This window comes from Festucalex cinctus, chromosome 7 (assembly GCF_051991245.1).
Source record: "Festucalex cinctus isolate MCC-2025b chromosome 7, RoL_Fcin_1.0, whole genome shotgun sequence".
NCBI classification, from domain to species: Eukaryota; Metazoa; Chordata; class Actinopteri; order Syngnathiformes; family Syngnathidae; genus Festucalex; species Festucalex cinctus.
Genome location: NC_135417.1, coordinates 21013802 through 21027453, shown reverse-complemented (window position 1 = coordinate 21027453; position 13652 = coordinate 21013802). Strand labels below are relative to the sequence as shown.

General features: G+C 41.8%; 1 protein-coding gene across 2 annotated transcripts in view; it reads left to right on the top strand.

Annotated features, from left to right (window-relative positions):
* The window catches only part of me1 (malic enzyme 1, NADP(+)-dependent, cytosolic), a 70949-nt gene that overhangs the window by 44310 nt on the left and 12987 nt on the right, over positions 1–13652 (top strand). For both annotated transcript variants that reach the window (XR_013284427.1, XM_077528047.1), the window contains exon 5: positions 1275–1436. Coding sequence is in view for 1 of the 2 variants with exons in the window: in XM_077528047.1 (XP_077384173.1) it covers positions 1275–1436 (162 nt within the window). In the remaining variant the exon portion in view is untranslated. The remainder of the gene's footprint in view (positions 1–1274; positions 1437–13652) is intronic.

Genomic DNA, 13652 nt, shown 5'->3' with positions numbered 1-13652 from the left:
ACTACATCGCACGATTCTCGAATCGATTCAATAAAAAAAAAATCGTTTTTTTTTTTTTTTTTTTTTTTTTTTTTTTTTTTAAGAGCTCAGAATTGTTCATTCGGTAGTCTTACCGATTCAACGTCTTATCATCATTGCCTTTTTTTGTGTGTGTGTGTGTGTGTGTGAATCGATTTTTAAACTTCCATTTTTAATGGAAAAATATTCCACAAAACGTCTGACTTCGGGTTAGGATTCACACCTTGAGCATGGAAGAATGTTATATGAACGGAACATTAAGCCTTAATATTTTATTTTAATGCTGTTCAAACATGAAACAGATTACAACCTCTATTTCAGATAAATAAATAATACATTTTCATATAAATCTTACACTCTACAAGCTTACTGATTAGTATTTTCTAAATTTGAATGAAAAAAAATCGCAACAATCGACTTACAAATTCGTATCGGGATTAATCGGTATCGTATCGAATCGTGACCTGTGAATCGTGATACGAATCGAATCGTCAGGTACTAAGCAATTCACACCCCTATTCAAAATGTTTGCTTTGTTCTTGTTTACTGCAAAACTGATGTTTATGTACAGCACTTTGTATACAGCAACGCCTGTTCTTAAAGCGCTTTATAAATAAAGTTGAGTTGAGTTGATTCAACATCATAATCATTCAAAAGTGAAACAGCATAAACAGTATATAAAATGCTTGGATAATTGACTAGTGCATTGTTAAAAGCAACATCAGCATTATCCATAAATTTATGACTGAAATACTGTAGTCATTTTTAATAGCTGTTGTGCACGTCAGTCATAAACTCATAATGTTTGTTTCAAGCAAAATGATGAAATCAGCAGCTATTCCTGGTATGCCAAATACACCTATAACATTAACCACCTGTTCATAGCTGTCAACAGAAGGGCATTTGCTTCATGACTGACATTCCACTACTCACACAGAACAGAAACCACCTCTTACATTTCAGTAGAGCGGGGGACAAGAATGAGCCATGTTAGACCCTCTGATGCAGTCGTGTTGTTGTTGTTTCTTAATTCAATTGTCACTGTCACGTGAAGTGCAAAAGGTCAGGAAATGAGTTGTCTTGTATTGGGTCGGACTTCATCTTCCGGCCAGCTCCTTCTCCAAGCAGGTCGCGCCATCGCCCGCATGTTGGCTCTTCAAAAAACTAAACTAACCAAAACCAAAAATCAATTGAACACACAGATCATGACTAGAACGATAGATAAATGCAAGTACCAATATTTTGATTGTTGACAGGCTGTTTGCGTGACTGATGGTGAGAGGATCTTGGGCCTGGGAGACCTTGGCTGCAATGGGATGGGAATTCCAGTAGGCAAACTGGCCCTCTACACAGCCTGTGGAGGCGTCCCCCCACAGCAGTGCCTGCCTGTCCTGCTTGACGTGGGCACAGACAATCAGGTGAGAGCAGAAGATCAAATATACCTATAAGGTAATACCTTCTACACAATACTGTTCATTTCGTCAACGAAAACTCAAGAATAATTTCGTCAACACACATTTTTCACCGGACTAAAACTAGACTAGACTAGACTAGACTAAAACCCTTATTAATGAACAATAACTGGGACTAAATCAGTATGCATTTTTATTGACTAATGAAGGCGAGGGGAAAATGTATTTCACTTAACTGGACTAAAATAAAATCTGTGGACATTTTAGTTCATGAAGACAAACGAGACAAATATATGATTTTGTAAAATTTGTCACGTCCGTGACACACAGTGACACCCCCCCTTTCAAATCTGCAGCTAGCAAGTGCAACATGCACAAACTCATGGGACAGACAGGAGGTGGATTCATGGTGAAAGTAAAAAAAAAAAAAAAAAGTAAATTATAGTTACAAAGTAATATTAATCCAACGGCTATAACATTCCAACAATAATGTTACTACATCTGTGAACTAATGCTGTCTAACGTACTAGCTCATAGCATGGAGCCATGTTAACCACTGCAATTGTGTGTTTTCATCAAATGGATGAGAGAAATTTTTATTTGAAATAGTTTTAGATCTGAAAAGGTTAAACATAATCTGCTGAGAAAGAAAATGTATGTACAGGGGTAAAATGGTTGTCCTGACTAAAACTATCCATCCATCCATTTTCTTGACCGCTTATTCCTCACAAGGGTCGCGGGGGTGCTGGAGCCTATCTCAGCTGGCTATGGGCTGCAGAAGGGGTACACCCTGAACTGGTTGCCAGCCAATCGCAAGGCACACACAGACGAAATTCCATCCACACACAAGCACACCTAAGGACAATTTGGAGCGCCAATTAACCTGCCATGCATGTCTTTGGAATGTGGGAGGAGACCCGAGTACCCGGAGAAGACCCACGCGGGCGCGGGGAGAACATGCAAACTCCATCCAGGAAGGCCGGAGCCTGGACTTGAACCTGAGCTCTCAGAACTGGGAGGTGGACGTGCTAACCAGTCATCCACCGTACCGCCCTGACTAAAGCTAGACAAATAAAATTACGTTTTCTTAGACTAAAATAAAGACGAGATTTGCTAGATTTATAGTAGACTAAAAATGGACTGAATCACATATGTCAAGATCTGGTCCTCGAGGGCCAGAGTCCTGCATGTTTTCGAGGTTTCTCCACTCTCTACAACACACCTGATTCAATGATTAGGATAATTATCAGGCTCCTGCAGAGCTTGCTCATGAGCTTAAATATGAATCATCTATGTTGAATGTGGGAAGCTTCTAAAACATGCACGACTCAGGCCCTCGAGGACCGGACTTTGACACCACTGGACAAAATAAAAACATGGATGAAGTTGACTAACTGTGATAAAAACTAACAAGCCTGACTGAAATTGGACTAAAACACTGAGACAAAATTTAAAAATGGCTGACAAAATTAACACTACTACAGAACAATGAAACAGCCGATACATTATGGCATCATAATACACACAATTCCAATTAAGTTGGGATAAATAAATAAATAAATACATAAATAAATAAATAAATAAATAAAAACAGAATACAATGATTTGCACATTCTTTTTTTGTTCGTTTTTTTATTTTTCAATTATTCTTTCATTTCATTTTTGATCTGCAACATGTTTCAAAAAAGCTGGGACAGGGGCAGCAGAAGACTGGAAATGTTGAGGAATGTTCAAAAACACCTCTTAGGACCATTCCACAGGTGAAGAGGTTAATTGGAAACAGGTGAGTGTCATGAATGGGTATAAAAGGAGCGTCCGCTAAAGGCTGAGTTCCCCACAAGCAATGATGTGTCGAGGTTCACCACTTTGTGACCATCTGCGTGAGCAAATAGTCAAACAGTTCAAGATCAACATTTCTCAACACTCAATTGCAAGGGATTTCGTCATCTCTGGTCCATAATATCATCAAACGATTGAGAGAATCTGGAGACATATTTGCACATTGAATAGCCATTACCTTGATCCCTCAGTTGGCACGGCATGAAAAACCGCCATCATATGTAAAGGATATTGCCACGTGGGCACAGGAGCACTTCAGAAAACCACTGTCAGTTAACACAGTTTGTCAATTTTAGATTGAAACTCTGCCATGCAAAGTCAAATCCATATATCAACGCCGCCGGCTTTCTCTTGGCCCAAGCTCATCTGAGATGGACTGATGCAAAATGGAAAAAGTGTGCTGTGGTCTGACAAATTCACATCAAACAGTTTTTTGGATATCATGGACGTCATGTCCTCCATGCCAAAGAGGGAAAGGATCATCTGGATTGTTATAAGCGTAAAGTTCAAAAGGCAGCATCTGTGATGGTACGGGAGGGCGTGTCCATGGTGTGTTAAATTGCACATCTGTGAAGGCATCATGAATGCTGAAAGGCACATCCGGGTTTTGGAGCAACAAATTCTGCCACCCAAACGGCATCTTTTTCAGGGACATCCCTCTTTATTTATGCCAAGCCACAATCTGCACGTGTTGTAACAATGTGACTTTGTAGTAAAAGCGTGCAATGGCTCCCCAGTTTGTCTCCCAGTGAAAATGTGTGGCGCTTATGAAGTCCAAAATACGTTCCCATTCTGTCTCCCCCTGTTTGTTGTCCTTCTTTTCATGTTTTTTGGATAGGTTGGACCTGGGGGAATTTCCCTTTTAGAGATCAAAAAAAATAATCTGAGAATCTAATGCAGTCTATCGATTGACTATATAAATAGCCAAGTACCCATGATGAAATAAAATGAACACTTCTGTAATTTCAAGAAAACGGCACAATTGCCACTGAAATAAGGCAATCATTTTAAAGTACTGATTCTTTGAAAACGAGCGACTCCCATATGAATGAGTGTGGCCCCACCGATAAAGCTTGTATCCTAACAAAGCCGTTGGAAGGAGAGTAGGAACATATATATGCAGAAAGTCAAAGGAAAAGGGACAAACATCTGGTGGAAAAATTATAACATAACACAGACTGAGAATTCATTCATACACTGCGCAAATTTGACCTATGAGTAAAACTTCACCATTTTTACTGCAAGCGCAAAAGCTATATAATAATTTGTGGTAGAGTTTGCCATTCGTTTGGTATATTCAAAATGGTTTCATAAGCATGAGGGCTGCATGTTTTAAGTCACCTTGACAGTGCATTCATTGTTTTTGTTAAGCAGGAACAAATAGTATACAATAAAAACACACATTTTACCGTCAAGCACTAATAGTCAATAGTAAGCGGCAAAATAAAATAATCTAATGTTACATATATGAGATGGACTAGTATATTTTTATATTTTAGTATGTTGTTTAAAATAAGTTGTAATTAGAGAATTAAGAATTAAAATTCAAGCTGTGCTTTATACCATCAGTCAGTTCAATGTTTATCCGCTGGGATATATCACTTAATCGAATTTACCCAAACACGCCTTGCTGCTCAAAAAAACAACAACAACAACAACCCCCTAATCTTATGAGATATTTTGCTTTGCTACAAATGGTTGCCAGCTGGGAAAGCACATCTGTCTTGTGCCCGTATGTGCAAGTACATGTACCAGCCAACCAGCCAGCAAACAGAGCACCCGTGCACCAACAGTCCCTGACCCAAACTGTGGCCAGTATAGCACGTGTCTGTCGCTTTGAACAGACTTAAGAATAGTCAATGTGCATGTCTATATTTACACATCTGTCTGTGTACTGTATCCATGTCATGTCACGCCAAAGGCGTGGCGACATTAAAGGGTTCTGTGCATGAAACATATGAACTGGGCCTGTCAGAAGTTGTCAGTTATTTTGCCAAGACACGCTTCAGATGACTCAGCTGCTGCACTTCAACTCCAATCTCCAAATTTCTCATGTGGTTCAGGAAATAACATATTTCAATATATGAAAGTCTGCAAATGCAAAGAATGTTTAAATAGCAATGCTTGATGCAACAGCTGTAAAAGTGGAAAGAAACTATGTCATTTCCAGGCTTTTAACTGCAGTGTCTTTCAGTTGCTGTTTATTTTCCACTCTCCTATTTAGCAAGTTATATTTATGTTCTGTAGGGTTTAAATCTGGAGATTTCCTTGCTCTGTCTGAATTGTTCCATTCTATCCCCTCATGAGTTATACTTTACTTTTGTACTTTTTTTTTACATCTTTCTTAATTAACATACCTATGGTATTGCAATTACTACATCCACACAAAACCAAAAAATACCCTCATTATTCTATTACTTTTGAGGTGAATTGTATGTTTTTCTTTTCCTAACAGTCACAAGGTTGAGATGGAATAAGATGTGTGTGCGTCCAAACTTTTGGCCTGTCCAGTATATGGGTGTCAATTTATGTGGATTTACACACACACACAAAAAAATACGTTTCCTTTTTGGTTCCAGTCCCCCCCCCCCCCCCCCCCCAACCAGTGCAAAGGTCTCTTTTGCATAAAAATAACCATTCAAGGACAGCACTTAACTTTTGAAGAGAGTAACATTACTCATTTTGTCCATTGTTTTTACAAAAATCAACTCGCACAAAATTGTAATATTATTGAGTATATAAGGTCCTGCATATCATTCCAAATCTGCACAAAACAAAACAACGATGCTTTCTCATGCTTTGGTATAGGGCGGTATAAGACCCTCGAAGTGCAACTCAGACATGTCTGCAATCTAGTGAATTGTAATATTACAAATTAAAACTACAGTCGACCCCTTTGCATTCGCAGTTCCACACCAGCAGATCCATGAATTTTAAAAACGGATTATTTTTGCATTTGAAGGCCCATTATCGGCCGATTAATCAGCAAGGCCCTACTTGTGTTTACCACTACTTGTTGTCAAGTCATGCATCATGGTGAGCCATGAGCCTGATCCCAGAAGACATTGGCAGGGTAGACCTTCTTCTGGTCGCAAGCAAATATAAACAAATAACTTTCTTTACTCCCGCTCCATGCCAATCAAATAACCCAGCAAATAAATCTTTAGAATGTAGCACATGCGAAACACACAGGAAAGCCGGAGTCGAGATTCAAATCTAGATCCTAAACTCTTGAATGTAATGTAGACATGCTCACTACTATTCTATCATCATATCCTGTTTTTGTTTTTGCCAAAACATTATCAGCCATTTAAATAAGCAGTTCTTAAATATTAACTGTTCATTTTCTTCATAGATATGCACACTAGGCTTACATGAGACCAGAATGGGTTGGAAATATGTCTGGATGACTTAATCAAGTCTACTCACATGCATTTGCTACTCCTGCAGTCTTTATAGAATGCCTTACAGCAATTAGAGTACAGTCTGCCTGGCTGTGGTTGAATTTTCCATTTTTATTATATGCTTAAGAGATGACAGCCCCAATGAGATGTAATTGGCTAAATGGACCAGCTATATGTGTCTTAAGAGGGGCAGAGTTCCTGCGGACGCTGGTTTCATTTGGGCCCTGACAGTTTTTAGGCTGCGAGCTAGTAGCAGCTCAGGATGATGATTAAAATAGCTGATATTATAGGATTATACCTGTCCTTGAGTTCTCGCTTTCTTTCTCTTCGTCTATTGGAACAGCAAGGTCAATTCTTTTGTTTTTGTATACTAAAGGCATTTGTTTTTCTGATCAAAAAGATGAATGAGACAAAAAAATCATAATTCCAGCTTTTTTTTAATGGTATTTACTGTACATCTAATAGATGTGTTAAACAATTTAGTTTAAACATTAGATTGTGCTTGTTCTTTGGCTTTGGGTTTCACCAGTGTAACTGCATTTGCTGTTAAGCAAATGTTAAGACCAGAGAGCTGTCTCTGAGAGAAAAGCAAAACATTTTGAAACTGAGAGAACAATTTGGAAAGAACTGACAAAGAAATAAACACTGGTGTACTGTGCAACTAATAACATCGAACAGGTTAGCCAAGGGAATTAATAGAAGTTGATGACAGAAACATTTTGAGAACTGTGTAGAAACACCCAAAGATAACAGATGGTGACATCACTGCCAACCTCCACGGGGCAGGGATGAATGTATCACAATCTACTGTTGGAAAAAGACTTTTGGAGAGAAGAAATATACCACAAGATGCAAAAGACTCAGCAAAAAAAATAAAAATAAAAATCAGAAAGCCAGATTGAATTTTGCAAAGTACAGAGATGTGCCACAAAAGTTTTGGAACAAAGTTTTATGGACTAATGAGTCCAACGTTAACCTTGACCAAAGTGATGGAAAGGCCAAAGTGTAGTGAAAGAAAACGATCTGCTTCTGATCCAAAATACATAAACTCGTCTGTGAAGCATGGTGGAAGTAAAGTCATTGCTTGGGCTTGCATGGCTCACTAGTATTTAATGATGATGTAACTCATGACGGTAGCAGCAGAATGAATTCTGTTTGTGTGCGTGTGTGGGGTTGTGCGCACGTGCGTGTGTGTGTAAGTAGCTCGGGGCTGAACGGGTTGCCCTCACCCAGAAGGACGGGCTTTGGGGCGTCCGTGACATGCCTCTGTGAAGGTGACGAGCACCGGCTCCCCCCGTAGGCCAAAAGTTCTGCACAGCACGCGATAGAGGGGTGGCTGGAAGAGCCGTTCGCCAAGAGGTTTATGGAGCATAGGGCCTAGCAAGGCTAGCAAACGTCTTCTTCGTGTCATTAGCACAAACTGTACCTTCAAGCTCTGATGTCGCGGCCGAGCTGAAAAGTTGACCCAGAATCACCGGGAGGCGATGCAGTTCCTTCCATTAGGGCTCTCGCAAGGGAGACTGAGCCAACCAGACCTGGCGGCGTGCCTGGATGACCAAAGACATACAACTGCCATGCTCTCTAGGAAGGAGAGGTAAATCCCTCAAAGCCATGCTACAAAACGATGAAGCCTCCTTCTTCGTTGTCTCTCAAAGCTGCGGAGAGATCAAGTAGGAGATGAGCCTGGGCCTTGGCCAGGCGTGCTACCACTGCCGCCGCATTATATGGCTTAGTTATCAGTTCGTCCAACAAGCGCCACTGAGGGTCAAGATATTTGACATACTCCCTAAGGACTTCCTCAGCGGAGACGAGTGTAGCCATAGAATACAACATTAGGCATACGGTCCAAACCGATAGGATTAAGGAACCGCATTCCTGTCAGGGCACGTCCATCCGCCGGAAGCCGAGGATAAACACTTGGATTGTACCAGCAGGCCTGAAGATCTGTTAAAAAACACGAGATTCAGGGATCCAAAAAAGACTGATGAGTAGTCCATCAGAGTGAAGCCACACTCAGCAGGAGCTGAGAAAACACAGACGGGTCCAACTTTGGAACGTTGGAAAACGCTAAGCATACTAGCCCAAACCAATTCCTATCCATCTGAAATCTGCTCAGAAGGAGGAGAATTCAGCGCAGTGAAAACAGAGTCCATTTCCAAAGGTGCCGCACTACCCACATCCTCCGAGTCCTGGAATCAAGTTCCAGAGGCCACAATGGAGACGGCATCATCGGCGACTTCATCAGCCGGGAAGGACAATTAGAGGGTTGCATCCACCTGTGCAGCGATCACCATCCCTGCAAGGGCCTGAGAAGTGGAAGGAGTTTGGCCATTCCACTGAATTTGCATCGCTCTCTTCCAAATGACTCTCTTCCAGTCACTTCCAAATGACTCAACTTAGAATCAGTCCGACTTTTCTTCCTCCTATGGGCATGAGCAGCAGGAGAAGCAGACCTGTGTTTCCTATCACTGACAATGACCACCCCTGTCTAGCCTCTGCGACTTGCTGAGGTGCAACATCAGTCGCAGTCGTGGCCACAGGAGGACGGACCACAGCAGCAGCGGCAGCTACTGCGCGACAGTCAAGGTAGCAGTCAGTGCAACCCTCTTCGGGCAAAAATGACCCGCCACAGTGTTTACGGCGAGCGGCGTCCTCCATAGCAGTCACTAATCGACGCGCAGTGAATGTACGCAAGTCAATAGGCTGCTATTTCGTGTGGGAGAGGAGGCGAGAACCAACAGAACAAAACAAAGCTCCGCGCAGTGAGGGTGGCAGACTTCGTGAAGGAGAGGAGGCGTCACCTAGCCTCTTCACCAACGAAACAAAGAAAAGCCACACAGCAGTCAAAGTGATACATACATGTATTTGCCGTTTGTGCCATCCTAAGCTAGCAGTTGGTATGACAAACAAAACCCTAGCTAGCAAAGAACTTCAAAGCAGCTGGCGCAAGTTACGAGACAATACAAGCTGGGAGAGGATACGACCAACCGTATCAAGTTGTAAACAAAACAAGTCAAAGCAACCATCGGCAAGACGGCAACAGTTGCTGACACACCATACGAACTTGAAGCTGTACTCATCAATAAAGGGGCGAAATCCTGTAATGATAGGAGAGCTCCAGCGTCTATCCATACATCTCAAAAAGCAGAAAATACACTGAGCCATCGCAGCCAAGGGGGGCGGGGAACATCCGCATCCCTGATCAACAAGATCACAGGCCACCAGCGACGGACACAACGAACAGCGGCCAACATCGTGAGAGCGAACCGTGCGAGAAGGGTAAAAGAGACTGAGTTCTGATTACAATCCTTTTTACGTATGTGGATTACGTCAACCGGGACCATGGACAAGTTCTTTTATGTATTCTTTCTCAAGTGACGGTTGCCCGTGGGGGAATTCCGTGCTGGTTTCAGCACCAGCACCTGGAGGTCGGGAGGGACGAAATAGATCCCGACTTTCAAACTCATTACCTTCACATTGTTATAAGTAAGTTATGGTTTCATTAATAAGTGAAATGCATCAATCAAAAATGTGTAGGGTTCACAATCACCCTGGGTTTTCACCGGATGCGGTTGCGGTGCGGTTGCGGTGCGTCTTGACTGCGTGCTCCGGACGGGTCCATTTTTTTGTCAATCCACACCGGCTCCGCACAGCTGCGGTCCGGCAGCTCCGTCGCCGCCCACTTCCCAACGTGTCTCGCGGGACCGCGCGCGCGCGATCATGTGGCATTTCACAACGACAAACATACAGAAAGTCTGTGCTCAACAGAGAAGCAGAAAGAGAGGTGGACTTCTTTTGATTTAACCTTTTCTTCTTCTTCTGCTATGAGATTCCATGCAGCATCCTTTTTTTGGTTGTCCTTGTAAAGTATATTAATAACGAGAGTCGGGTCAGTGCGGGTCCACTCTTTATTTCTGTCTTCCGCGTCCGGCTGCCGCTCAGTACGGCAAGTGAGACGGGCACAACAAGCAATCGCGAACATCAAACTCACAATACATTACAGTCCTTATAAAAAGGATGTGCCGTGTCATATATTATTTTGTGGTTTTCCACCTCCAATATAAACCTCTCCTCGTCCATGTTCGCTGGTGTCTAAACCGTGAATGAGCACATGGCCCGGCGACGCCCACGTCACGTTTTGCTGAAAAACTTGCGAAATAGGAGCTGGCGAGTGTTTTATTCTGAAAGGTAACCGGAAATTTATTTTGAAACTGCCTCGGTCTTCCTGTCCCGCTCGATGTGTTTTGTGCTAGCTTGACATTTGCCGGAGGCCTACCGCTGCGGCGTCCGGCAAAAATAGAAAATAGGTCTATCTAACAGAACCCTGAAAACTAACTAAAATGAAAAATTCCAAAACTATAATAACCCTGCGGACGCCGCAGGCCTTCCGCAGTCGACACGCAACGCACCCGCAAGCGGTGTAAACTGCACCATTCGAATGAATGGAATCTAATTGCTTGCGTCGCCGGACCGCACCGCAACCGCACCGCAACCGCATCCGGTGAAAACCCGGGGTCATGGAGCGCATCGCTCAGAGGAGGATTGATCAGTCATCTCCATTTTGGCACATCAATGTCTACGAAGCACAATGACTTTTACTCATTCACAATTATAAAACCTGCATTTTACTTAGATATAGCCCCCGCGACCCTTGTGAGCAGCAAGCAGGAATTTTATTTCATGAAACCATGATGGTCTCAAACAATGACTTTGGAAGCATGTTATGCAGTCCACTGTTTCTACAGCTAGGTGTCAGTAATGCCTAACAGTAATTATTGACGGATTGATGATGACAGAAGAGTGTCCTCACTGTTGACGATTGCTGTGTCCCTCTAAATGAATTGACGTGCCCGCCTCTGCCTGGGGGTGATGCAGTTGTGGAGGGATTTGCAGTTTGCACTGTTGTCAATGAAAACGTTTGTTGCACACTGCAAGCTTTCCTCATGACTTTTCTCATTGCATGCAATTGCATCATTTTTTAAATGACCACCAAAGTGGCACTGGTATTAGTCGACATCAAATGATCACGTTTTGTCTAAGTTACAATTTACCTTGGCCAACTCCTGCCTGTTACTGTCCAATAAATGCTTGCCAGGAAATGACGTGTCAGCATCATATAAATAATGTTCTGGGTTGCTTCTTGACCTCGCATTGGAAAGGTGGCTGCTTCTCTCGCCATGCTTTGCTTATTTTAGAGCCACTGTGTAATTATATAATCAAAATGCACGGGGAGGAAAGGATGCCTGCTTAAATGAGGCATGAAAGCAGCTGCCAAGATTTTAGGATTAAAACTTCAAAACTCCGACACTTGTGCGCGGGGCAGTCTGAACAGAAATGGATTGCTTTGAGAGACGTCAGGCTCACTGCCTGCCTGCTCAAATTTGTATGAACATAAAACATGTATAGAAGGCATTAAATTGCCGGACAAATTATGAGGGTGAGGCTTCGTGCTTAATGGCAGCACCAGCGGTCACCACAAATTCAAAGAATATAAAATGTGTCTGTGTGGCATGGCTGAGCTTTTGACAGTAATAAATGTACAAACTTAAAGCATTGTGACCGGCTGTATCAAATATGACACAAATCCAAAGTTTGTTCAAAATGACCAATAAATATTTCGAAAGAATCAGAATGTTCTCATATATTTCATGGTTCATGCCTTATAGCAGGGGTGTCCAAACTTTTTCATTCAAAATCAGAAGGACGCAAGGGCCACATAATGTTATGAGAGAATTTTAGTCCTAAAAATTGTACAAATAATTTATGTGTGCTTTTGCATATTTAGAAAAATGCTACAGTATATAAACCAATTTACTTGTAATATGGCAGTAGGGTTATTATCCATCCATCCATTTTCTTGACCGCTTATTCCTCACAAGGGTCGCGGGGGGGTGCTGGCGCCTATCTCAGCTGGCTCTGGGCAGTAGGCAGGGGACACCCTGGACTGGTTGCCAGCCAATCGCAGGGCACACGGAGACAAACAATCATCCACACTCACAAGCACACCTAAGGACAATTTGGAGCGCCAATTAACCTGCCATGCATGTTTTGGAATGTGGGAGGAGACCGGAGTACCCGGAGAAGACCCACGCGGGCACAGGGAGAACATGCAAACTCCACCCAGGAGGGCCAGAGCCTGGACTCGAACCGGAGTCCTCAGAACTGGGAGGCGGACGTGCTAACCACTTGTCCACCGTGCCGAGTGCCCTAGGGTTATTAAGTTTTGGAATTTTTCATTTTAGTTAGTTTTCAGGGTTGTTCTGTTAGTTTTTTTTAGTTTAGTTCTTTAGAAAATTATTAGTTTTAGTTTAGTTTGTTAGTTTCAGTTTGTTTTGTTTTTTTAAGTGTATTACTTGTGTGCAATATTTAAAAAGCACCATGGGAGCGACGTCAGCTGAAGGTGCTTTTCTGTTGGCTGCTGCTAGATGATGTCACTTCTGTGTGACATATTTTCAAACGTCATTATTCCGGTTTATATCAAAATAAATCTACTAAAAATCACATTTAAAATCATCCCCAAAGGCTCATGCATTAAATTTAATTACCAAAGACTAAAATGAAGGACATGTTTGCTATAATTATAGTTAGTTTTATTTAGTTTTATAAACATAAAATGTAGTTTCAGTTAGTTTTCGTTCTTTAAAAAGCATTTTCGTTTTTATTTTATTTCGGTAACAATATTTTTTTAATTTCAGTTTTAGTTTTTTCATTAGTTTTAGTTAACTAAAATTAGTTTTAGTTAAAGGGATACTTTACTTATTTAGCCATTTTTGGCAGTCAAACATTAATATTTTGACAATAATAAATTTGATATTTTCATTATTTTTCATGTACAATTAGTACCATTAAAAATACATTTTGAAACTTGCTGTCGACTGAAAATGACATCACAAGGACCCAGGTAACCAATCACAGCTCAGCTTGTGAATGTCACATGACCAAACCTAGAAACCAGGTGAGCTGTGATTGGTTACCTGAG